This window comes from Oxyura jamaicensis, chromosome 14 (genome assembly GCF_011077185.1).
Source record: "Oxyura jamaicensis isolate SHBP4307 breed ruddy duck chromosome 14, BPBGC_Ojam_1.0, whole genome shotgun sequence".
Lineage (NCBI taxonomy): Eukaryota > Metazoa > Chordata > Aves > Anseriformes > Anatidae > Oxyura > Oxyura jamaicensis.
This window is the reverse complement of record NC_048906.1, coordinates 3,798,975-3,825,540: the sequence shown is the minus strand read 5'-3', so window position 1 is coordinate 3,825,540 and position 26,566 is coordinate 3,798,975. Positions and strand designations below refer to the sequence as shown.

At 52.8% G+C, this 26,566-nt stretch overlaps 1 protein-coding gene across 2 annotated transcripts; it reads right to left on the bottom strand.

Annotated features, from left to right (window-relative positions):
• Window positions 1-5,599: 5,599 nt before the first annotated feature.
• On the bottom strand, window positions 5,600-23,866 carry FBXL18 (F-box and leucine rich repeat protein 18). Of its 2 annotated transcripts, none has more exons than XM_035339567.1 (5): window positions 23,577-23,863; window positions 22,409-22,609; window positions 19,976-21,516; window positions 17,198-17,416; window positions 5,600-5,913 (listed from the first exon to the last, which is right to left on the bottom strand). In XM_035339567.1, the coding sequence occupies exons 1-5, from the start codon at window positions 23,808-23,810 to the stop codon at window positions 5,757-5,759; spliced, it is 2,352 nt and encodes a 783-aa protein (XP_035195458.1). In that variant the 5' UTR covers window positions 23,811-23,863; the 3' UTR covers window positions 5,600-5,756. The 2 variants fall into 2 exon arrangements, with proteins under 2 accessions (XP_035195458.1, XP_035195460.1); XM_035339569.1 differs by lacking the exon at window positions 5,600-5,913 and adding an exon at window positions 15,310-16,963 and having other exon boundaries at window positions 23,577-23,866.
• Between the last annotated feature and the right edge of the window lie 2,700 nt (window positions 23,867-26,566).

Here is a 26,566-nt window from a genome sequence, read left to right as displayed (position 1 = left end):
AAGCCAGCCACGCAGTGATCCCGAGAGCTTTGCTCACCCGGGGTGAGTTGGTTGAAGCCGGGGTCCAGGAGCTGCGCTGCCTTCCTCCCAGCTGTTCCTCCCACCTTTGTTTTGGGGACTTTTTAATCCCATCACAGCGGCGCTAACGGGATTAACCAAGCCCCTGGTTGCAACTCTCCGGCTTCATGCAGAGGGGTGGCAGCTCGCTGCCCAGGGGCTGGGGGATCGGAGCGAGCTTTAGGGGGTGGCTTGGAGTTTTTCGGGGTTTCAGACCTTCCACCGGTCACCTTGGTTCACCTACCTGCAAAACCAGGGGTAGAGCTGTGTCGCCCCACAGCACCGAGGCTCAATCCGCTGCCAGCACCCAGACAGCCAGGGAGGAGCAGCATTTCCTAGGCACGAGGCAGCCCCTTCCTGAGGCAGCCCCTTCCTGGACGTGCAAGCTCGTGTCGCTTAAGCTCAAAATGCAGCACCACAGCGCGGCTCCCGGGAGGACGGCTTCGGGCTTCGCTTTTAAAGGGAAAAACGAGGCAGGAGGCAACGAGAGAGACCCGGGTCAAAACAGTTTCACTCTTTATTTGAAGTTTTACATGCCACCAGCGTACAGGAAAGTTGCACATTCAGAACTGGACTCACTACGAGAACAGGGGGGGCCAGATGCAAACACGAGCACGGAACGAGGTGGAGGAGCCCGACCCGAGGAGCTGGCCGGAGCCGCGGGCAGGCAGCAGCAGCCTCCTGGCGTCCCTTCGTGTGTCGGAGCCAGCCCGAGGGCCACCCTCCCCGGCCATCCCCCGGGTGCCGGTCACGACCCGGGGTCTTCTCTCCCAGGGCTCTCCTTCGACGAGCTAACCGAGCAGTTTTGGCAACGTCTCCGCCAGCACTGAGGGCGTTCGCAGAGCAACTGCCCGTTGGATGCTTTCTGCATTCCCCTTCCTATCGATGGCAGCAGCTTTGACAATGAGAAACAATTTCCACCCGCTGCTCGTAGCGAGAGACAACGGGAATGGGGACTCTTACACTGACATTTTATTTTCAAAGAAAGTTTTGATAGAAAAACATGTTTTTTTTCCCCCAGCAGCCTTGGGCAGGGAGTTGCAGCTTCCACTTCAAAGGATGAACTTCAAAAACAAATCCAGTGTCCTAATGGTTTTGTGCTACATTACTTAATTGTCATACAGCTAATTAGCAATGCCTGATTTCACATTCGCTGTACATAGATGAAGTTCACAAAAGAAGGGGCTACTTAAAACAATAAATAAAACAAGGCACCAGGCAGCCAGGCTCCGACAGCATTAACATAAAACGTTACACTTTACCATTAAAAAAAAAAAAAAAAAACTGAAATAAAAACCCCACCGTAATTAAACTTATATTGCTGTCTTCCTTCAGATCTCAGAGCTTTGAATTTCCACGAGGAAAGGGGGAGCAGGCAACGCGGAGAGCAGGGGCTCAGCGCGCGCGTCTGTGCACGCATTCTGCCAGCGTGCGGCGGAGATCTTTAAAATCCTGATTATTTCCCTATCACCCAGTAAGGTCGGGATCAATAGATGGTGCGGACTGACCCCCTTCCTCGAGGGTCGGGGGGAAATTAAAAAAAAAAAAAAAAAAGGAAGGGGAGGGAGAAAGGAGAGCGTCAGAGGTCAGTGCCACAAAACAATGGATATTGATGTCTCCATTCATTTCCAACAGCAGAAAGGTCAATGCCTCCCTTGCTTCATGTTTTATGGCTGAAATCCTGCTGCTAACAGCAACAATGTTAGTAGTCAGACCTCATCCATCCTTTTTTATGATGAGGATTATTTCTCACCGGGTTAGCCATTTTGAAAATTTGACGAAAGCTGGAGGTGCAGGGCAGGGGGGGGGAGAGGGGAAGCTGCCCTGCACGCGGAGGGCAGGGACGGTTCCCATCGGTTTTAGGGACTGCCTTCACCCCCACCTGTGCTCTGCTTTGTCCCTCGCTGTCCCCTAAAACACGGGAAGGGCCCGAGGCACCGTCCCCTCCCCATTAATCATTATTCCCCGTACATATCCCGCTCGGTTTCTATGGAAATGGTTCTCCTGCCACAGCACCCCGGCCGCCCGTGCGTCTCATCGGAGAGGCCGGCGAGGCGCAGCGGAGGAGATTCGCCCCCACAGCACCCAGCCGGGCTCCCCGCAGGCAGCAGAGGAGCTCTGGATGCCCGCCGGGGACCAAAAACAGGGGACGCTGCCCCCCCATGGGGACAAACCAACCCTCCTGCGCCGATGAGCTCCCCAAACTGGAAAATCCCACGGATCTGCAGCCGAGGTGTCCTAAGAAAAGGGCTGCTGGCAGGAGGCACCCCGCACCCGGACCAGCCGGCTGCTGCACGTCGCCCCAGGACTGTGCTGCCTCTGAGGATCCCCGAGGCAAGGGGACAGATCCTGCTCTGTCTCACGTGCCCTAGCAGAGGAGGAGGCAGCCATGGGAATTAAAGCGAGCAGGTCCCGTGCGCGCGGTGGATGAGCCTTCCCTCCTCCCAAGTAGGGAAACTGAGGCTGAGCCTCACAGCTCGGGGCTGGCTTCCAGGTCCTCCTGCACTGCCTCCTCCTGCTCCGTCCTCCTGCTGCCCAGCCATCACCACCACGAGGAGCCACCACGCTCCGAACCCTCCTGAGGCTTCGCCAAGGGAGTGCCGGTGCCACACAGCCCCCTTCCCACTGCCACGTGCCAAGGAGACCCCGAAATCCGCACGGCACAACAGCTGTCCTCTGACCTCCGCTCCTAAGAAACCTCCTGAAACCCCGAGGACTCGGTGCCACCAAGCTTCTTCCACCAAAACCACCGTCACACCTCACACCTGGAGCCTCCCATCCCTGCAGGAACCAAAAGCCACGTTGCTAAATGAGACTTTGAACACGAACAGAGGAAACGACTTTTGATTTTACCCGCTGCTGGGACTCGCCCCGGGGATATCCACCTCCCGGGGACACACAGCCACCTTGTCGGGGTCAAAGCACAGGCTGCTGCTCCTGCAGTCCCCAGAGCTCGTGGGGCTGATCTGGAGAGCAGCACGAAATGCCAGCAGGGACCGGGAACCCTGCAGAGGCAGCTCCTGCGAGAAGGGCACCTTTGGTAATCGAATTCATTTACTTCCAACTACGGGCAGCAGCATCAGCAGGCTCAGAGATCGCCTCGTTAGGCGCCTACGGACAGCAGGGGGAGATTTCCGGAGAGGTGGGGACAGAAACCGGGGGAAAAGGGGGTGAATTTCTTATTAAATAAAAGCAAAACCACCAGTCCCCCCGTTCTCCCCTCCCGCACGAACGCCGCACGCCGAGCGGTCTCCGAGCCCCATACATCGCTCCGCTCTGAACATATGGCGCTACGGTTAGCAGCCCGGCTCCGCCGATCGGGGACCATTAGGGTGGCTTCTTTTTTCCCAGTGTAAATGTTGCAGAATATAAATTGTAATTAACGCCGATGCCAAAATAGCACTTAGAGAAAATAAGCACATTATTAACATCTGGTGAATCCTGCCTGGAGTGCAGAAGCAGCGGAAATTCTCACTCACCAGAAGAGAATTTGTGGCAGGGATAGGGAGCGGGGAGGGGGGAAGGAGTTTTTAGCTCCTTATCGCTATTTGTGGTGCTCTCCGCCACCTGTGGGTGACCCTTCCTCCCCCCGATCGGAGCCGGTAGCGTTTGCATCGGGGCTTTTGACCTGTTTGCACGAATACAGATGCCTAAACTCCAGGCAACGGGATAATGGTGCTGTAAACCACGCCTGGTTGCCTGCCCCAGCCTAGCGGGACGCAAGGCAGATGGGTATCGCTCTGCCAAGCCCAGAGTCCGAGCGCTGCTTGTCTCATCAGGTCGCTCGAACCCCCGGGACCACAGGGTTAGCCCCACCAGTAAGTACCAGGCTTTTTCTGCACGCTGCTGTCCCCCCACCTCAGATTTTCCAGCAGACAGCAACAAGAGCCCCGACGGCTCTGCACGGTGCGTAGGCGGAGGGGAAATCCCTGTTCAGGATGGCGATGGCCTTGCTCCTGCCGCCACCAAACAGGATTCCTTCCCTTAGGCATCAGAGAGCTGCCTCCATACCCTCAGAGCCTTCCCCCTACCCTGCCCCGAGGCACAGGAGGAGACGGCAGCGTTGGTGTTGCTTCACACCGCTTGCTGCCTAACCCCCGTCATTTATTCCAAGAAAGAAACCTGGACGAAAACCAGGCAGAGCTGGAGCGGCCTGAGCTGGACAGAGCAGCGACTCGCGTGCCTGCCAAGAAGCCCATCCGATTTGCTAAAGTGTGGGAGGAGGAGAGAGAAAATAAAAAGCTGTTGGAGAGGGAGAGAGGGATTCAGACAGCCGAGCGATGTGACAAGAGGTAGAAAGAACGGCCTCGCTGGGAGAGCAGGAGAGAAAACAGTGGCGGGATGCCAAGGAGAGGGTACCAGCCTCCTGCGCGCACCAGCACGGCGTCAAGATTTACACCAGCAAGAGATTTCCAGGCGGGTGCACATCCGACTGATGGGCAAGTAAGGAGGACGGTCCTCCAAAGCTGCCAAATGCTTTTTGTCCTGAAATCAGACAAGGAGATGGGGACATCACCTCTGGACGACACCGGGCCTCCCAGAAAAGCACTGCTCACGACGAGACCGTGTTTAGGAGATAACAGGTGGAGAAGTTGGTAGGCGATAGCTGCTTTGCAGAGGACAGACCCAGTGCTCTGCCACAAAATACCCCAGCAAAACGGAAATTCGACTGCCACCCAGAACCATCGCTGCAGGAATTCGCAACCCGGCTTTTGCTGCAGCTGCCTGATGCTTTCAAAAAAGTGCTCAGTAAATAAGGCAACGCGAAAGTGATCCAGAGCACTACTGGTGCCTGAGGAAGTTCTATGGAGCAGAGAAGCTGACTGAAATCACACTGTGAAAAATACTTGGTAACATCTCTAAAACGAGCACGAGCTTGAGGCGTGGGCCCTAAGGACAGAACCGGCACACTACATTCCCATCTAAACGGCAAGACAGACGGCATTTCCATCAGACAGGAGCCTCAGCTCATTCACTGCGGGCTCCATCTACCCTAGGACAAGGATTTCCAAAACAGCTGAGAGCTTCTTCCACCAGGCCCACTGATGGAAACCGTATCAGCCAGAGCATACCACGGTCGAGGCGCTGCTAACCTGGAGCTGTTACTCAAAAATTAAGAGTCCTCGTGGTACTTCTCCGTCAAAGGACCGTTCAATATCTGTGACTGCATGCGTGCGGCTACAAACGCGTATCAGTAACACAGGAAAGACGTGATGCATTCCAATGGAGCAACACATTTGGGCCTCTCAGCTGTCTCGGGCTTTCTCCTTTGGCAAAACCAGACCAAAGCACGGGATGATGTCCACCAACACCACGAAGCACGCCGCCAAAGTACACAGGGGCCCTTAGGAAACACACCGGGCGACACAGGGGGAAGAGCGTTATTACGTCAGGATCTCTTACCTTTATCTTCAGGAAAGTAACCAAGCAATTCGTTATCAACCACAGGGAAACACTCATCACATTCCAGAAGCCTTTGAGACAGGCTTTTCGGATGCAAGCACTATCCGATAGATGTTTCCCCACTGCGAAGGAACAGCTATTTTTTTTTCTTTTATTTTGCAATTGCACCTCCTTAAAGTGATTGTACAGCACCCAGCGAGGTGGCCAGGAGCTGAAGATGGGGAAATCCAGGCCGACGAGAAGCTATTTCACTATTTCTCGTGTTCCCTCCAAGCGTCCTTGCCACGCCGCGCCAGTCACCACCACAGGTTGGGGGGCTCTTCGGCCACTCTGCTTTTAAACAAGGTGATTTCGTCCAGGTGCCTCATGGGGACATCTCTGATGACCTCCGTCAAGTCCTCGTGAAGCAGGGGGAAGATGACGACGTTTAGCGCGGGGCGGTCCGCCTGGAAACTAGATCAGACACAGGTTATCAGCTGGGGAGGAATACCAGTTCCCCAGTGCAACAGAAGGGGATTGAGCGGATAAAAACCATGCGGTGGGGGCAAGGAAGGGTGCTCGGAGGGGGAAGGGAGGGCAGCTGGAAGTCAGGGTCTCCCTCTCTCCTCTCTGTGCATCGTCAGGGAGCGCAGGCTGGGCTTGCACCCTGGTCAGTGAATCTGCTGAGCTGACACAAGCCTGGGGAGGGGGAAAATGATTTTTAAAAAAAAAAGAAATCACAACATCGTGGTATTCTGAGATCCCAGCCGAGCAGGGTACCCAGTGACAACAATTTAAACCACCTACAAACCAGCAGCAAGTTGCAAGGCTGTTAAAAAAAAAAAAAAATCAGGCCAGAGCAGCGCCGGGCATTCCCCCAGGGCCAAGCGTGGGATCATCGCTTCAGGCTCGGTTGTTCTGCATGCAGAGTCTGCACTCTGCAATTAGAGCACAGGCAAGTTTAGAAAGCTCAGATCTGCAGATAAGCATTTAAGAGCACACACACACACACAGCCTCCTTTTTAAGGCAAGTGGCAGAAACCTGTCTTAGCACTACGTGAGTTTGCCCCCAACACGTGGACGTATCCCTCTTTGCCACTTGAATTCTGGGTTCCAGTTCCTAAACCCACAGCCCCAGGGGTTCTGTCCCCGCTTAGAAAAACCTGCAGGCTCCTCCTGCCCTCCCAGCTCTTCTTGCCAACACCTCTCCGCTGCATCTGGTGTGCACACTGAGAATCCCAGACCCCGCAAGCGAGAGGCCTGATATGGCAGCACGGGAGAGGAGCAGCAGAGGAGGAGGACAGCAAGAACTAACGCCATCTACACAATGAATAAAAAGCCATATAAAAAAGCCCAAGACCCCATTAAGCAAGTCCGCTGCGTAACAGCAGCCCGGTAAGAGAACGTGGGAGAAGAGAAATTGCATTGCTCGGGGTAGGACAACAAAAGAGTTCAGCCTCTTAAAGCTAGGGGGGAAGGAAGTTATGCCGTAGCTTAAGGGCTACACCCTTAAGATTAAAACGCTTGTGACTATTAGCACCGTGCCACCGAGATGTTTCCACTGAAGCGTGTGACAAGGGCCAGCTCGGTGTCACTCTAACGGAGGCAGAGTCAAACTGGCAGCATCAGTCCCTCGAGGCTGAAACGAGTTGTGGTGGCTCGAGAGAAGGGACGGCTGCTAAACAAGCTTCTCTTACACAGACGTGTGTCTGGAGCTCATCGTTAGCACTGAGACGGACAGGTTTCCCTCCAGCAGAGGAGATGGCTGGCGATTTGGCTGCGGGAAACGCAGGGGAAAATCCCAAGCGCTGGCAGTACAGAGGGCTGAAGAAAAGGCTACAGGAGGCTGGCATTTCCTGGGAGACAGCAAGGATGTTTCCGCGCACAAATCATTTGGAGGAGAGCTGCCAAAAAACGTTGCATAGGAATTCCCATACCGAGTTCAGCTGCTGAGTCCTGGTGGGTTAAATTAATTTGCCTGAACCTAAGTAGCCGCAGGAGTAAGGATTTCCAGCAACAGAACTACCTGGGGCAATTTTCTATCTTTCTGCATCACAGAGTGCCCTTCATGCCTCACGCCTAAGGGCTGGCAGAAAAGGACACCGCTCCTTGGGAGGATCTGGGGGCCTGGGTAGGAGCTGAGCAGTTTCTTACTTCCCCAGCACTACAAGAAACCAAGCGGCAAATAATCGCTGATCTGGGAGGCAGTTGGTGAAGTCTGCGGTGCAATTACATAAAACACAGCAAATGCCTCTTTGATAGTCCCTCCTCTGCCTCAGCTCTTCGTGTTCCTGAGCCAACACCACAGTCCTGCAGAGAAAATCATGTTAATAGCCCGGGTTTACTGAAGTTCAGCTAGGAACAAACAGCGATCTTCATGAGGTGCAGCCTTCCTGACCGTAACCTCCCCAAGGCACAGAAACCTCTGCTTCTTTCCTGGTCTATAGGCGCTCCCCGGTCAGATCTGCATGCTGCCTTCTCACCGTCTACAAAATCGCAGCTTATAAGCAGCCCTGACATGCAGCTATAAAAGCAAGAACCTAGACAAGTTTACACGACGAGCTGCCACCAAGACAACTGAAAAACCCCAACGCAGTAAGTACACCTTCCAAAGAGGCCGGCTTTATAGAAGAGGTTTGAACCTGATCTTAAAAAGAAAAGGAAAAAAAGAAAGCTTTGTAATTTTCTCTCCCCCTCAACAGGAAGCTGTACGTTACTGCAAACCTTGTAAATTCCATACCCCAGCAAGTTGACGCCGGAGAATTCTTTCCATGTACAATTTGCGTGATTTAAGAAAAAAGAATCAAATGCACATGGCTCGCTATTATTCTCAGCTAAACGTGCGTGCAAAGCCTCTCCTTTAACTGCCTGTTAAAAAACACCCCGATTTTAACGAGCAGCTGTCATAATGTTAAACTGGGATTAGCAGTTCCCAAAAGCAGGCTCCCTCCGCAACCTATGCTCCTTTAGTCCGTCCCCAGAAGGCAATTCCTTTCTTCGTACACCTGTCCAGGTGGGCTAGATTAAGTGAGAAGCACTTAGAGCACTAGTTCGAAAGGCCCCGGGCACGGGGAGGAGATAACAAGAAGGGGAAGAGATCGAGTTAATGAGTTGCAGAATAGCTCCTGTAATCTTCTCCACGGTTCTTCCTCATTCCACACCTGGCTGGACTTCAAACTGAATCTACCCCTGCAAGCGCGGGGCTTGTAAAATGAAAACCTGAAGGACGGAGAGGGATGTCGACCTGGGGAGACAAAAGAACTGCAGTTCCAGGCATGAAACCCTGCTTTTTTTCTGAGGGAAAAAAGCCAAGGATACGCTTACTTGCTCTCTCCTGCAAAACCTCCAGACTAAACTCATCATGATTAACTAAATGAAAGCAAGTTTTCTAGGCAACTGACTAGCAGCCCCTTCAAAACATGTCCTTTAATCAGAAACAACCACCAGGATACAAAGAAAATACCCCCCCGCACGCATATTTTCCAGCCATAGCCTCTGGTCCAGCAGACACAACACCAGACCAGCAGGAACTTGGACAAGGAGGTCTCTGAAGAATCCCAGTTGGGATCCGGACGCTTCGTGGGCCTGGCTGCAGCAGCTGGCTGGAATGATCCACGGAGCTGAAAAACAGATATCAAAGCGTAGCCTGCTTCACACATTCCTCCCAGCATCAGCGCTGGTGTAACATCGCACCACGGTCAGACCTTGAACAGGTTGCACGTAGCTGAAAGGGTTAACGGCGCTGCTATTTGCCTCCAAAATTATCGCAGAACAGGTGTGGACTGGACACAGGAAGGTTATTTTCAAGCGAACATCTTGGTAAATAGCCGACCGCTACGGTCTCAATTACTTCCAACCAGCGTGGCAGGATGCAATATGTAGGTCAGGGACAAAGTCAAAAAGAAAGGGAAAAAGTCTAGAGCAAGGTCCGCACTTCAATCAGATTTCCCCCGATTTTAGCAAGACAAAAGAGTCCCTCCCCGGAATGCTGTTATCTCCTGGCAAACGCTCCCGGTGTGTGCTCTCAGACGCGGCTCTTTGGAGAGGGAGCCAACGAGCCCCCAAACTCCACCTGCTGATGCGGCCAAAGGGCAGCCCCAAGCTCACCTCTTACTCCTAAGGATGGGAAAAGGCAGCGTTCGGAACCGAAGGATGTAAATCCCCTTGAGATTTCCAGAGAAACCTAAGAAAAGCCCTGTGCTCAATTGGGATGCTCCGGCACGTCCCACTTCACAACCGCTGGCAAGGTGGCGAGGGCACGCGAGGCGGGGTAATTAAGCACTGGCAACAAGAGAAACTCACCCCAGATAAAACGAGGAAATACGACGCAGCGGGAGTGGATGGGGGCCAGCTTTTTAAACGCCACAAACTGAGATTAGCTCATGGGAAAAGAGGCCCTAGAAAGGAAAAGGAAGGAAGGAAAGAAGGAAACTGGGAGAAGCTTGATTTGGGGGAACAAAGCACAGAGGGGACCGAGCAGATCTGGAGGCTGCTTTGCACAGCTCTCACTGCAGCAACCGAATCCCTGCTGCAGCCACACATCCCCTCCCTCCTCCTCTTAGACTTCACACACGGGCTGGAGCGTTGCTTCCATCAGGAGCGAGCTTCCCAGGAGAAAAGGACGCAGACCGACTCACGTTTTGCCCTGCGCACAGCTCTTCCACCCGCACAGTTTGTTTTTGCTGGAAGACGGGCTTGCATCGGGGAGCTCAAGTGTGGCATCTGTCTGGGAAGCTTCAGCCGACGTACCTGAGCCAGGCTGGAAACGCCTGCCCCGAAGCACGGCGTGGTGGAAGGGAGGAAGCGGCAGGGCAAGCGGGAGCAGCTGCCGAGGGACGTGACCCAAGGCACAGCCAGGCACTTCGCTCTTCTTTTCAGGAAGGCCAGGCGGACACTTCGGGTTTGTTCCGACGGTTGTGCCCGGATCTCAGGTCCGGGGAACTGCAGGAGCTCGCTCCTTATTGATGGTGACTGCCAAGGGCATAAAACGGAGCGTTTTGGTTTTTGCTTCCAGGCACACCAAAGGGGCCCTGGGTGGGATTCCCCCAGGCACCCTCCTCTGTCAGCCGGGAGCATCCTTGCCACCCATCCAGCCTCCAGAGTGCTCTCAAGAAGGGTCCAATGCCCCCAGTGACCCATTTCCAACCCTGCAAGAGCATTGGTTTGTGCAGACTTCATCTTCTTGTCTCAGAAACGCACCTGTGAAGTTCCCTAGGAAAGCAGCTGTGACTCCTCAGGTTGCTTCCAGCTCCTCACAAGGAGGTATTTCCCCCACAGAGCGTTTCCACTCACCGCGAGCCCCATCAGTCCAGCCTCCAACCCGAGAAGGGGCACAGACGGGACTCTGGAAGTCAGTGGCACCCAGCACTGCCACCTCTGCCACCGCATCGTGTCCCGGACAAGAAGCGACACGTGCCAGATTCACCCCACGAGTCGAGGGGAATTACCTCCCTGCACCGTGGTTTCCCTCCGTAAGGCACCCACGGCACTCTGCCACTTCTCCCGGGAGCTGAGGTTTGTCAGAAATGCTTCCAGACTGAGGTTCTTGCGTTATTTTGCCAGCTGAACTCCGCATCAGTCAAATGTGACCGGACAATTAGAGAGGGAGGGAACAAGAACCCAAGGAGCGACGCCAGAGCGCCCAGGACACGTCCTAGGGGAGTGCTCTGCCAGAGCAAGCTGAAAGTTATTTCCTAATCTCTTCCACAAATTAAAAAGCAACTGCAGTAACTGCTCAATTAGATTTATTTTACTATGGAAATGCTTTAAAGCTGCAGTTAATGCTTCCGTTCAGCCTTTTACACCCGCGCGAGGAGAAAGCACGGCGGTGCTACTCCAGTTTTATTTCCCAGCCAAGAGAGAGAGGAGGGCGCCGCCTGAAAGCCACTTGGTGCACAAAGCCACCTTCCCCCCGAGGAGGGTTTCGGGACTGAACTCCCTCCCAGACGCACGAGCTGGTAGTCGGAGCGAGGCTGGGTTAGCCCCAGGAATGCATTTAAGAAGGGGCTATGTTAGTACCCCCAAAAGACGATACCCAAATACACCAGGCTGGGGATGGCCCCACGAGCTGTGCTGGCTTGCAAAGTATTCGAACCCACCCTGAAACATCCCTGGCAGCAGCAGAGGTGTCGGGGCCACACCCCGAGCAGTCAGCCTTCGCCAAGCCCGCCAACGAATTCTTGGGTAAGGCGAGCTGACAGGGATGCAGTTTGTTATTCAGCCCGTGACAGAATGATTCAGGGGTTTCTAAGAGCAGGAAATGAAAGAGACAATGAAAGCTGGAGCGGGATGCTAATGATTCACTCCGCCAGCCCAGCGATACATTAAGGCTTCTGCAATCAGACGCGGGGACGGAGCCCACAACATGCTTAGGCTAGCGGAGTGGGATTGGCAGCTACCGCGCTGGCTCCGGGATCCAGGAGAACAGCACCGCACCGAGAGGGACTTTGTCAAGGTCAGAAGGAAGAGACGGTGGTGAAGGGAAGCAAAAACCTGCCTGGAAATCTCAAATAAGCCGCGGGTGGTAAGACCAGCTTTTTGCAGCGTCGATACAACCGCGGCAGGATGCCGGAGGGCTTTGCAGAATTCAAAGACGAGCTCGCACTCCCCGACTGCCCTAGCAGCCCCCTCCCACCCCATCCACAAGTGAAAAGGAACGCCCGAGCAGGGCTTTTCTGAGGCTGAGAATCCAAGCAAGGAGAATAAATCGGCCGACTAGAAAAAGAAACTGCAGGGGCTTTCAGAGCAACAGCAACAAGGCGTGGGGGGACACACTCAGCACTGATGCGAGCAAAAATTAATTCGCAATAGTTTAGTCCTATGCCAAATGCCAGGAGAGGGACTGGCTCGCTCAGCACCTCCCAAATGCTCAGTTTCATCCCACCTGGAAGCCCCGTTTCTGCAGCTGAACCCCAGGAGGGTGCTGCAGCCCTTCAGCGAGCGGCAGGGCTGTCACAGCCACGCGGGGCACCGGAATCAGCAGCTGAAGAGAAGGAGAGATCCAGCCAAGGGTTTCATGTTAAAAAAAATAACAAGCAGGGGAAAAATTCGTAAAATGCGACAAACGCTTGAATAGTAAGATTAAGTCAGATTGAAATAGCTATTCCTGGAAAGTAGCAGGAGTCCTATTGTGAAAGTCACGTCAAACTAATCGCTGCTCACACCTGACGCTGGCAGAAGGAGGAGGGCTAAGTTAATATTTCTCTTCCTCCATGTCTTGGAACCCCAGAACAGGCAGATTGTCCTAAAACATTTAAATTCTCTGCGCTTCCCAGCACTGGTTAACCCTCAGTCATCCAGACCCCGAGGCATGGCGTTACAGAGGGACTTTGCAGAGCCATTTGCTGCAGACAGGTAGAGGGAAACAAAGGCACAGAGCTTGAGCTAGGGCTGCCAGCCCTCGGGGGATGCTGCACCAGGATCCCACCCTCTGTCCCCTCTCCCAACAGCTACCAGACCCCAGGAGATTCCTCCCTGCCTCTGGGAGAGGTGAGCAGGCGAGCCAAGGTGCCCACCCACCTCCCCAAAGCACACTTGAGCTGCACCCCAGCCTTTCGCTTCCTGACCACGCCGTCTTCCACGGCTTCCAAATTCTCTTGGATTTCACTTCTCCAAGTCACAACTCACCTCCACGCCTCGACACTTTTCCCTAATGTATGAAGAATCCCTAACGCTCCCTGAGACTTCCTTTTGCTTTGTGGTTGCTTTTGTTGTTTTCTTTTAAATTTAACCGCTGCTTTCTCGATCTTTTCCGAGGCGTTTTCCCAAGGACTTCTCACAGGCTCGTATTGTCTGGTACCGCACAGTCCTTGAAATCACTACGACGACAGGAGAGCTATCTAAACCCTTAAGCTAAAACCAGAAAGATTCTGAAGGAACACACTGGAAAATAACATCTGTCCTTGAGGCCAAAGGGACATTTGCCAAAGCATTTCCCATCCCCTCTTCCAGCCGATTTTCTGCTGGCAAGCCTCGCCAGGAGAGCAACTGGTGCACACTTGGAGGTGCCCGCTGACCGTGCCATGTGGCAGCGCAATGCTGAAGCCATCCAAATTCCTTTTCCCGCAAGATTTTTTTTCGGGCAGAGAAATACAAGCGTATAAACGCGATTATTTAGCATGCATCGCATCAGGACGGGGTAGCGGGACACCTTCCGTAGGTCACAGCTCCATCTACTGACTCCTTCACAAAATACCGGCGTGAAAACCCTCGGGGAAAGCCGCTCGAAGCAAGCCCCCTCCTCTTACCGCCTGGTTAGACCGCCTTGGAGCTCCCTGCGACCATTCCCAAAGAATCCCCGCACTGCAGCTCTGCCCAGAAGGGTGAAAAGCTCTCGTTCCAGGGAATTTTCTTTGCACGGAAAAAAAAAGAAGGGGTTACACTTGAAGCTACAACCGTGGGCCCTGGCACTGTGGTGTTTTAGTGGGCTGGAAGTGACACGGCAGTGGGTTTAACAGGAGAGTTATTTAAGCGAAGACAGCGCGTGCTTCTAGCTAAGCACTCTGGCAAAGTTCGGGTGCAAGCACAAAAAGGAAAAGACTGCTGTTAGATCTGCTGCTGTCTGAAGTACGGCGGCAGCTGAGCACCATGTGATGGGGAAAGAAATGTTTTGCAGAGAAACTGTGAGCCCAGACGAGTGTGAGAGGAAATCAGAGGCAGATCAGGGGAGTGGACACGGCTCACCCAGGCCACATGTCCCCCTCTAATCACTGGGCCCTTCTCATGTGCACGGAGGATGTCCCTGAACCATAAAGATTACCCCTCCCCTCCTCATAGGAGAAAAAAGAAGAAAGAAGAACACTGCAATGATTTATCTGCCCAGAGGGAAAGCGTCTTCTCCCAGGCTCAGAGGAGACCTTGCCCTTGCAAGCCTCTTGTTTGCTGATGAGGGCTCCAGATGAATTCTCTTCTGCTTACTCTGTTGCAAAAGAGGCAGGACTGAATCAGAGGCTTTTTACGGGCTGAAACACAAAAACTAACCTCTCTGAAACAGCAGCAAGCTTCGGCCAGAAGACTGCCCACAGGAAAGCTGGAGAGCACAAGGCCTAGTTTAGAGCTGTCACAAGGCTAAGAGGCACGAGAACAACTTTCTTTGCAGGCCAGCAGAGCAGAAATAGATAATACCGTCCTATTTTACGGACACAGGGAAGGGTTTGAAAAGCTGTTCAAGACTATTCATCAGCGTGAAGAGGGAGGTTCAACACCTGAGCTCCCATCACCGCAGCCTGTGCACGCGCCACCTTCCAGCACAAGTCCATGGTAGAAACGGGTCTGTTCTCCCCACATCGGTCCCAGCCTCTTCTGTGAGCCAAACCCTCCTGTGAATCCACGCCTGGAAAAGAACTGCATGGCACTGGATGGTGTTTTCAAGCCCTCCCAGCCCTACCACCTGCAGCAAACTGCTGCATATGCCCAGCCCCAGGGGACCCCTTGCTCTCATTTCTTCTCTTTTTTGAGGCATTGGGGGAACGGGGGCAGTTTCAGCCCCATCTTCCTGTTCACAAGCTGCAGCCACTTGGCTGCTCTCAGCCTAAACAAGATCACCTCCGCAGCCCCACAACAGGAACTCTGCCCCGCAGTGGGACCTGCGAAATACAATCCCATTCCCCCAGCTCCAAGGGAGGGGAGCAGAGAAGCCTTCCCTGCTCTCACCTCCTCCGTCCCATTCATCCCTCATGTTTTCTCTGCACACACAGCATCTGCACACATCCCTCCCCCCCAAAGAAAAAAAAAAAAAGCCACCTTCTTTCATTCTGGCACAGGATATCTAACTTCAAGCTTGCTCCTCCAATCTCTAGTTTGGATTAAAGGCGTGCGAGCAGCACCTTTTTACAGGAAGCCATGCGGTGTGAGCCTTTTCCACGGGTTTACCTCATCAACCAGCCCGCTCAAGGATTTTACTGCACGTCTCTTTGCCCTGGGAGCAGCAGATAAAATGCAGTCAAGAGAAAGTCAATTCCTGACCCCCATCTGGAGGCACATTTACGCAAGGACGAGAACGGGATCGCTGGGAAAATGGCGTGGTTAAAGGCTCGCTGATGGCTCGTGGAAGACCCCAGGCTTTGCTTACACATCGTTTTCTGTATTTTGTTCCCTCCGTGTTATTACTGGAGACAGTCGCATGAGAATGGGATCTCTGTTGCTTAGGAGAGCATCTGCTCCCACTGCTTCTCCTCCTCCTGAAGTCATAATCTTACGTGGCATCAAAATCGTTTCCAGAGCCCCCGATTACAATGTCACGGAGGATTATGACTTCAGGTGCAGGATTTGCAGTGGGAGCAGATGCTCTGCTCTGAAAAAAAAAACTTCAAAAATTCTGTTTTCATACAAACGTCTCTATTAATAAGATACAAAAGGAGAGAAATAGTCTGACAGCCAGAACTGTTGCTAAATATAAAAGCAGTTTTTAACATTTTCATGAGGCATCAGCTGCTCTTTGGAAAGTTCCCAGGGTTTCAATTATTAAGAGGTACAGAATGTAGTGGGAATCCATACACAGCAGAGAGAGAGAGAGAGGAGGAAGAGACTGCAGAACAGCATTTTTCTGCTCAGTAAGCGGACGTTAAAATGTTGGCCAGTGCTGCAATGGCATCTCAGGGAGGAAGGCAGAATAAAACCAGAAACTGTGGATTCTTGGTTCTTTCTAGGGATCCTCAGAGCACTACCAAAACCGACCAAGGACTGACTTTACAGATACGAGGCCCTGTGAAAACACAAACCCAAGGAATCCCTGACAAGGAATTCATAGAGGTGTTTCCAACAATCGCTGTCCCAAAAGAACACGGAGCCTTCTAGAGGCTGGAACAAGCAATCCCGTGTGCAGCTCGAGAGGTAGCTAATGTAGTCATAGGCTCTTCTGGAGCCGATCCTCGGAAACGAGCCAAGAGTAATAAGTCAGCGTGAAGCTGGAGAAAGGCTGGGGGGAGGAGCACCCCTCAGGACGCAGCAATAACACCATGCGACCTGAAATTTTTGTTAGAAAACAGGGCAAAGCGACGGTAGGTGAGAAAGGAAACAGATCGAAGGCGGAGAAGACGCCTTACAGAAAATAAAAATAATGGCGAGTCTGTTGCTTGGGAAGTATTTTGTTAGATGACTGCCGCTATTAGATTCCAAAATGCCCGGAGTAATTAAAAGCTCCCTTTTCAAATGCAGTTCACGGCTCACACAAACGTTTCCCACCACGTGAGCCTCAGAGCACTGCAAGGGGCCAAGCAAAATGCATTTAAGAACTGCCAAACGTGCAAAGGCAGTTTGTACCAATTCTTCCCCCCCCCCCCACCAAAGAAAAACCCTTCACAACAACCCTTTAAAAAGGCTTTGAATTGTACTACCAGGGGATTACCAGTAAGTGACATTTACAAGTGATTAGAGGACGAAGAATTATCTTAGTCACTTGTGGGAAAGGAGGAAAGCTTCAAGGTCAAACCTCTCGGTGCTTAAAATGTCGGCAGATGTTTTGTTTACACAGAAGTGCCGTTTGATTTATGACGGGGCCGTACATCCAGAACTTCAGCTGATGGAGCTGCAGGGAACGCGGGTGGGAACGGAATCAAGAATTCGTACAATACCTTCAAATATTTCACCGATTGACTCTCATTAAAATAAGAGGCTATTTCACGCGCCAGGCAGTTCCACAGTACCTATTAGCTTCTTAGAACAAGTGCTCCGAGCCATATAAACCTTGGCAAGCGAGGAAACGGGAGATAAATCTTGAGCAGCTCCAGAAATCCCACATCAACCCCTTTCCCGCACTCACCTCCGGACAATAGACTGCTGGAGGTTTTTGCAGACGGTGAGAGATTCTCCCATAAACATGTGGCACATGATGACCTCGAGGCAGCTGGCCATGAATGACATCACTGCGTCAGACTGCAGAGTCCCGCTCCGGGAGACGATGCAAAGCCGCTGGAGAGAGGAGCAGTGGCTCAGTGCCTGGAAGAACTGGGTGCCTGCGCTGAAGTAGGGCTGCTCCAGCCTGCGGGAGTAAACAGAAACAAGTCAGCGGGCAATTCAGGCTTGGGACGCTTTCGGACAGCAGAGAAGATGGCACATTTACAGGGGTTTGGCAGATGGAGCAGCCAACGTCCCCCCACCTGTTCCACACGCTTCTACCTGCTGGTGCCAGCGGTAGGGCACCAAATCCTGACGCTGCAAGCTCAGACCTCCCGCACGCTGCTACGCTCGAACGACGCGAGCTGAAGGTCGGGGGGACCTTCACGCAGAAAGGCACTACGCCGCAGAACGCCAGCGAGTAACCCTGCTTCTGAGAGGTTTCCTCAAAAGCACGTTGGGTAAGGTGGGTCTGAAACTTGGGCAGCAGATCAGTTCTGGTCTTACAACAAAAACAGTAGCAAAAGCTGGGCTGACATCTACTTATTTAGGGACTTCCAGCCCCGGCGCACCAACCCCTGGCCTGGTCAGCTTTAGTTTACTGCCTAGAGAGCAGCAGGCATGAAAACCTCACAACACGCACGTGGTGATACAGACCTCGTGCCTCTGAGCCAGCAGGGACCACCTCCAGCTCTGCCTGGTCAGAGGATGGGAAAGAATCGACGCTACTTTACTGAGAACTGACGCAACTTTTACCTCAAACACTCGGCCCAGGGAGCAGAGATTGGATGTTTCTGTCCTGGTTATCCCCACCGAGGGGTCTGTGCCTTTGCTAGCAGCATACCCGAATGCCCCCCTCGCAGCAACCAGTTTGCGGGACACAAAGCTGCTCGGGGCCGGGGCCACCAGGAGAGCAGGTCTGCTCCGAGCGGGTTTACTGCGGGACCTCAGAGCACGTGGAATTCCCAGTCACTGGGTCGGCGGGGCCGAGAGCTCTGCCAAGGTTAATCCACCAGGTGGGAACAAGCTGTCGGCCCCAGCCTGACCGGGATAATCTCCACGCAGGCCTTAGCAGTACGCGGGGTATCTCAGCAACTTAATCCCGTTAGCTGATAAATTCTGTTTTAGAGTCTTGGCCCGAGACTGCTGGTCAGCTTACAACGCCTGAAGAGACCCTAACAGCCCACTAGCTCCTGGAGCAAGAGCTCAAAATGAGTATCAGGGAAATGGGAAGCTTCTCCAATTTCTCAGCAGCACTACTGGCCCGCTGTCGGTTTAGGACAAAGCACAGAAGCCGCTGCAACCTTACGGCAGGTTTCCAGGTTAATCCCTGAAGCTAGAAACACTTGCAATACTGCCTTTCGCTCGCTAGATGACAATGTTGCTTCGGAATAGCTCTGAAACGAATTGTCAGCCTGGAAAGCAGGAGGGGAAAAGGGGCAGAAGCACCAGAGAATTAGTTAAACGAAAAGTGCGTTATCAAGAGGAAGCGCTAAACATTAAGAACCTTTTAAACCTATTTAAAACCTTAGGCTTTGCTCAAGGAACCACGACAGCTCCCGCTGCAGTGCCCGGCTGTCACAAGGAGACTCCCCTTGCTCATCCTTCCCGGAGGCTGTGCGCTGCCTCCCATCTTCAGCGGCCGCAGCCTCCATTTCAGAGGCTCTGGGAGCTGCGGGGCTGAGCTGGGAGAAGCAGCAGTGCACGCCCGAGCCTCCCTCCCTGCATCTCGGCTCTTCCAAGGGCATTTCGCCTGCTCAAGGATAAATAAACGTCCACGCACGTGACCCGAGCCATTAAGCAAGCGAATCTCCAACAGCATCTCCGACAGCTGCTGTCCCTGCAACGAGGCCCACGCTCCTTGCCTCTTGCAAACGGGAAGCGCTGGACAAGGGAAAAACAAGAGGTGTTTTAAGGAAAAAACAAGAGGGGTTTTAGCTACCCCTCCACCGTTGTGATGGCTTGGGACCATGCGCACAAGCAGCAGTCTCAGCTGACGAGCAGTGATTTTAGTCACGCTGTAATTAACTGTCTTTGTGATCACAGGCATGCACCGTGAGGATGACCTTGCTTTTACTGTTCTCGGGCATTTCAGACCTGTTTTGTGAACAGATGACGACCAGACCTCCCAGGTCTGCCGGTTTCACCAACAGAAGAAACCGGTTTGGGGGGAAAAAGTAAAATTAAAAAATATTAAAAAAAAAAAAAAAAAGAGAGAAAAAGAGAGAGAGGTGGCTTTAAAATACAAGCCAAAGGTGAGAAAAAAAAAATTGCAGTGGGGCTCTAGACATTGTAGGAGTCTCTTCCATCCTGGAAGTTTAAGAAATGTACGCATACACAAAGTCAAAAAGTCAGCAGAGGCATGTAACATTTAACCTAGCCCTGACAGTTAGCTCCCAAATATGCTGCATCCACTCTTCCTTATCTGAAAGGAAGGCAGTTGCAGCACAGAGACTTCAAGCATTTAAAACACTGGTTAAAAGGTATATCCTGAGCCCTCGAGAACAGCACGAGATGCCTTCCTGTGCTCCTCAGCACTGCAAAGAAAATAACCAGTTTTCAAGCCGTTACAGCAACTTTTGACCCATTTTTGTTTTGAACAGAGGGCGATCGGAAGAGGAACACTTGCAGTTTTTACACCAACACACACTCCATTTCTGGAGCTCCACAACCTGAACGGAGATGTTCAATGGCAGCCCCTCACCTGAGATCTCTCAAGCACTTGCAGTGTTTCAGCATGTCCATGAGAGCAGACATATAGACCACCTTCCCCATCATGCCCAGGTTGGCCAACGAGAGAGTCCGCAAATGCTGGCACTGCAGTCCGATGCTAACGAGCCCAGAGCCAGTAATGATATTTGGCAGTTGAGCTAACGTGAGGCTCTGCAAATAAGTCAACTGGCTAATGGCAGCCACCTCCGAATCCCCCACGCTTTGTGCCCGGACGCAAGGAGGCAACGAGTTCCGGATGGCTGGCTCATTGCGGGGCATGGCAGAGGAAAAACTGGACCCTATTATTTCCAAGGTTTCCAAAAACCGGAGACTTCCCATCAGAGTCCAGAACACCGAGGACTCTATCTTCGGATTTGCCTGGTCCATTAAGTTCCTCGGGTACGTCTGTATCCCCACCCGGACTTTCTTTCCAAACGTTTGGGGCACCGCATTAGACTGCGTGGGAGGCTTTTCCACGTTTGCAGCAACGTCTGTGATGGAACAAACTGGCAGTGCCAGCGACAGTAGGTGCTTTAGCCTGGACAGAAGCTGGCACAAGTGATTCCCTATGCTTTCTGAGCTGTGGTGGTGAGCTGCGGAGAGGTTGAGGTGTCTCAGGTTGCAGCAAGACACTACCAGGCTTTCCAGAATGCTACTGTCAATGTCGTCTTCTGCTTTTCGGAACAAGGACTCTGGAGCCAGACAGTGAACACAGCCACTGAGGTTCAGGCTGGTCAAGCTTTTCAGATCCTTCCCACCGTTAATAACTCTCTGGATCAGGTGACCACCGGATAAGGTGCATCGGCTAAAGCTGAAGTAGAAAGGGTTGTTGAACTTCAAGTGTTGCAGGAGCCCAGAGCCGTTAATCCAGGCTTTGGGCAATTGTAAAGCATCCAGGCGTACATTTCGAGCCATGGAGTCCAGGAGGTTTTTAGTGGCTCCTGTCTCAGCGAAACTACCAGGGGCAGAAATAAGGAAGGCGTGCAGGTTCTCAGGTGTCCGATCACTTAGCACCGCCAAGTACAGCCTCACCACCTCCTGATTAACGTAGCCAGGAGCCAGCCTGGCATAGAAGACGCGAAGGTTCTGGTAATGGGGCACATTGCTCTCACCTACCATCAGCTGCCCCGAGAGCATAAAACCTTCTCGCGAGCGATCAAGGATCTCAAAGTAAAGCAGCAGTTTCTCAAGGCTAGTGCAGCACGGAACGACACCGTATGACGGAGTGTAAAGGGTTTGCTTCAATTCCGAGACACGGCTAAGAGTGGCTTTACACTCACTGCTTAGCTGACTGGCATCGAAACCCGGGTTTACATCTATCGCCAGGGAGCGCAGGTGCTGGAGCGCGGACAGCATCTTTGAGAGGCGGAGAGAAGTGATGTGGCACCCAGACAAGTTCAGTTTTACCAGGTTCTTGCATCGTATTACATGATCAATAGTGGAGCTGGGCAGCCAATAGCACCCAGCCATGTTCAGCTGATAAATCTCTTTTCCGATATCCCTCATCAGTTGCTTCACTTTGTCTTTGTTTACCTGTGCTCAAACAAAACCAGATTCAATGAGATATATGGCAAGTGCGTTCTGACTCAGTTTCCCATCTGAAGATGGGGATAACACTGGCTAGCACTTAGATTATGTGGTTCATCCAAGGGCCTTGGAACACTAGCACAGCCTGAGAACCATTAAAGCACCGCTTAATCTGCCATGCTTTGGCCTCTTTGGATTACCCTTCCTTTAGCTTCTCAGTCTGTGCAGTTCTGCATTACTGACTGCAAGGCCAAAATCTGCTCAGCAGCTGAGAGCGGAATGGAGGACGATCTCCATTTTCTAACAGCAAAACTATTTCAGCAGAATTATCTATCTACAGAAACTCAAATTAAAAGAACGCTTTCATTCTCCTTCATCCGCTTTCTTCTTTTGGAAATGGAGAAGCTTACACTTGGCGACACGGTCCTCATAACGCGTATCGCCCTTCATTCCTACGCTTTATTTTTGCTACAATTCATATACGTTTTCTGGCTTAGCTGACTGCGTGCCTGACAGCAACATGCACAAGTTTTTCTGCTCACATAGATTTCTTTGCACAACAGCATGGAAAGTATATTTTGGGAAAATGGTATCTTCATACAACCACAGTCAAAAGCAGCCAAAAATGGCAAGTCAAGTTTACTTTCATTTTGGCCTCCAGAAACAAAGATATATAAAATACCATCAGTGAAAACTAACTAAGGGAGCACAGAGCTGTCCTAACAAAGCATTCTGCAAAACAAATGCTTTTATAAAACAGTTTATTGTTTATTTGTTGTTTCAGAGTTCAAGAGCACGACATTTATGCAGACACACTGAAATGTTCTATTTCTTGGCATTTTTTCGGAAGTCAGATTTGTCTTCACAGCTAACAGAAGAAGCAAGCTACTCTCCCCACCTTGTAGTCTTTCTGAAGTCGAACTGTATGGGTTAGACTCTTGTCAAGGCAAAGCGTTGCGAGTTTCCTGCAGGTTTTCCTGACATTCAGGACAAGGTCTGTGCAAGGGACGTAGCTTAGGATGTGCAAAAGGATCTCATCCGAGAACTCCATCAGGTTGACACCATTACTTTCCTCCTCGCTCTCCCCACTTAGAAGCTCCTGAAATAGAAAAAAAAAAAAAAAAAAGAAAAAGAAAAAAAAAAAAAGAAAGGCTACCAGTTCACAGACTTCAGCAAAGCTTGTGAGAAAACAGATACCCTGTGTCTTAAAGGGATTAATAAACGGGATTTATAAGGTGAGATAAAACAGAACCACTTGAATCATTAAATACTCCCACCTGCCTTGAGAAACCCAAAACTCTACCTTAAAAGACAATACTGAGGTAGTGCAAAACTTCACGCAAAGCCACAGTATCTTCAGTCACTCTTCTGCTGCTTAAGAAATAAAGCATTTGCCTTCATTCCTCCCCTGCCACTGACCTTGCAATTGGAAAAGCGTCATTCCCTGATCCTTTCAGGATATAACCCAGCAATCCCCTTCCACATCTTTCCCCTAAGTGCAGTCCATTCCAATAGCCTTACGAGTTATGTAACTGCTCATATATGTCAAAAAATAATAAAGCTGCAGCCCAGCATCAGACTGCCCCTCTCTCTTCTGCACCACACCAGGCCGTGACCGCACCAGACCTCCATCAAGGCTGTGCTCCCCTCGAGCACCCCTTTTGCTCCCTCACCCCACGCTTCATCACCACCCACGAGGCCCCTGCCTGGCCCCCAGCCCACCCCATCGCACCGAGCTGGTGGTTCCGGACTTAAACCCTGCTTTTAATGGAGCTCGAGGGGAAATTAACGCAATGCCAGCCCCTGAAGGGGAAGGGGGTGCTCCGGTGCCACGTCGCAGCACCCAGAAAATCCCACAGAGCATCCCTACGGGAGGACGACCCCTCAGGACCGGGTGCTCAGCCCGGCCCCGCGGGGAGCCCCCTCGCCACGGGGGCCGGCTCCATCCCTGCTCACCTCACCCCCAACCCCTGAGGGGAGCCCGGCTTCCCCCATCCCGGGGCCGGCCGCGGTATAACCGGCGCTCGGAGGGACGGAGGACGGGGAACAGCCCTTCCACACCTCACCTCTCCACAGCGGAACATGGCGGCGGCCCCGCCGCACCGGGCACCGCTCAAACCCGCCGCCTCCCGGCCTGGCTCCCCGCCGGCCCGGCCGCCTCCGCACGGTTCTTCCGGCGCTGCCATGACCCGGCTTCCGCGGCTCGCCACTCCTCCGCCGCCCCGCGCCGCCATCTTGAGGCGGGAGCGCGGGGAGGGGGCGACCGCCGCCCGCCGCCATCTTGAGCGCGGCGCCGCCATGTTGGGGGTGGCGGCTGGGCGCTGCCTCCCTCACCGAGGGTGCCGAGCTCGGTGCCCGGGCTTGCGGGGCTTCGGCCCTGAGGTTACATTAAGCACGGTCCCGCTGCTCGCAGCGGGTTTCTTCGCTTCTGCCTGAGTCTGGTGGTTCTGAGGTGTCGGGAGCTGAGCGAGCAGGGCAGCTTCCCAGCCTCCTCTCGGTCTCCTCCGCCGCCTCAGCGGCTGACTCACGCCAGGCCCGCGCCCCACGAAACCTTGTGTCGGCTCCCAGGGTGAAAATCCGCCCTGTGCCGAGCCGTGACTCAGCCGGCAGCAGCGTACGGGGCACAAAGGGCTTGGCCAGCCTCTCCAATGGGGTATTTTGCAGCCTCCAGGGCATTTGCTGGATTTGTGCCCTGCTGTTCAGCGCAGGCAGATGCTCCTGTCCCTGTCCGTAGTGGTTTTGTAGGCTGGGAGCAGCTTGTGGTGACACCACAAGCACCAAAGTACTTGATCCTAACAAGGGGGGCCATCAGCACTACCCCCTCCCTCCAAAGCATCCACCCTCGCTACGAAACCCTTATATAAACCAGCTGGCTTCAGCTTCACCGGTCATTTATGCAACGAACGTAACCTGGGCTCTGACGAGGCCGAATCTCCCCCCCCGGCAGCAGGCGTGAGGCAAATTCCACGCAGGGGGCCGTGCAGAAGTCACCCCGAGGTGCTGCGAGCGCACCCATTGCACCGTCCACCGGGCCCGGCTGGCTCAGCACTCCTGCTGCGAGCTCCTCTTCCCAAATCTCAAGTACAGACAGGACCAGAGCGCCGGAATTTCCAGTTACGTGTGTGCTTGGGGAATTTTGTTCATAGAAAATGCGTTTTAGAGATGACCCACAAAGGAAGATGAATAGGTTGCTGCTTTCTTCCTGGTTGATTGTTGCCATTTATGGCCACGAGTGAGATTAGTGGTGGATTGGCGTTTTGGCTTAGAAATATCAAGTGCCTCAGGTCTCGATTACCTGTTTTGCTTCCAGGCCTGTGAGCAGGGTCTGGACTTGGAGAGGAAACCCCCTCTTAGCCCTTAGATGAGGGAGAGCCTCAGTAAGAGAATCGGTACCTGCTTTGTTTGTCATGTGTTTCAGTTAAATAGAAGGTAATGCCAAATTAAATCCAGAGGCCCTGCAGTCAGGACTGACTCGTTTGACATCTGGGCTGAATACCAGCCTACCGTATTTGCAGTCATCGGGGAAAGCAGCGACCAGGGTGGAGAAAGACCTGCATTTCCAGTGCAAATGTAAATAAGATCAAGAGCAGGGCCCGTAAGCAGAGCAAAAGCCCTGCCCGGAGAGCCAGACCGACCGGAGCAGCCTGCGTTAGGACTAGCCATGGGTTCCCTCCAGTCCTGGGGCGTATGTGGACCAGACAGCCAGCCCCGAATGGGATCTGAGATAGGTTGAAGAACCTCCCCAGGCTCCCAGCAGCTGTAAGAGGAGCTGCGCCCCGACTGATGACCCACCAAGCACTGAACAATGTGGCGGTGTAGATAAGACACCAGGCTGAACGCAAGGCAGCAGCAGGACATCAGATGGGCCGTAAAGGAGGAAGGAAGCAAACAGCTACACTGAGCTCTGGCATCTCTCTTGATGGTGGTGGCCAGCAGGTGAGAGGAGAAACCTTCCCTGCTGTGCCTTGGTTCGGGAATGCTCTTCCCAGCACATGGGAACCTCCCATGAAGACAGGTTCATTTCACTGCTGGGCTGTCTCAGAGCAGACTTTGATCATCTATGACTAATGCAGTTTTCTTAGCCCAAAGAAGGCAAGCACACACCATGCTGTCCCGGTCCAAGAGGGCAAACAAACAAATCTAGTGCTAATATCAAGATACTGTGTCCTGTACAGTATCTCTTATCTGTTCATGGCCGGACTGACCTGGTGATTTTTTTTATTTTTATTTTTTTTTCCCTGGGAAACTCTTGGGTCATTTCTCTCCCCCGGTTCTTAACACTGATACAGTCTGGACAGCTCATTTTTTTTGTCAGCATGACGAAAGCCCAGTGGCCAGAGCACTTGGTGTGCTTGGGTGAACGGCTGTCTCCCCTGCTGTAAGTGGTTTTCAGTGCCTGATACGATTTAATGCGGTAAGGCCTGCTAAAGTAGATTACAGATGGGTATAATGCAAGTCAGGGCAGGCTCCAGGTCAGCAATCCCTCTGCAAAGACCAACTTCAAAGAGCAGGACAACTCCTCCTCCTCCGGCCACAGTCCCATCCATGAGCTGACACCTCGGAAAGCCCGTTTTTTTAATGAAGCTGAGGCTTTGTGCCCTCAGAGGGGACTTCCAGGAGGAGACGAGTTGTGTTTGAATGCCGTGGGACTTCCTGGGACATTTGCATGCAGCCAGTGTGCTGCAGCGCATGTTCTCTAATGAGAGGATGGGGCCCCCCTGACTGGGGGGGGCATTTCTGGCCAGCGCTGCCCGACAAGACTCCGAGACAACCACACAAGGAGGCCCTTCAGGGCTAAATCCCGAGAGCTGCAGCCGTCCCCTTTGCCAAGGACATCACTAATTCCTGGTGGTGGCTTGATTCCGTAAGCGGCTCGGGGAGGTGACTTTCCAGGTCACCAGCTAATTGCAGGTGAAGTGCCAGCGACTGTCTCCAGCCTGAGCGAAAGTTAGGAGCTCTAAGGGAAGAAAGGGTGTAAAACACGTTTGCTCAGCTCTCTTTAGCTGAGCCAGCTCCCCCCTGGGCAGCTAAAGGGAAGTGAGAAAGGGCTGGGTGG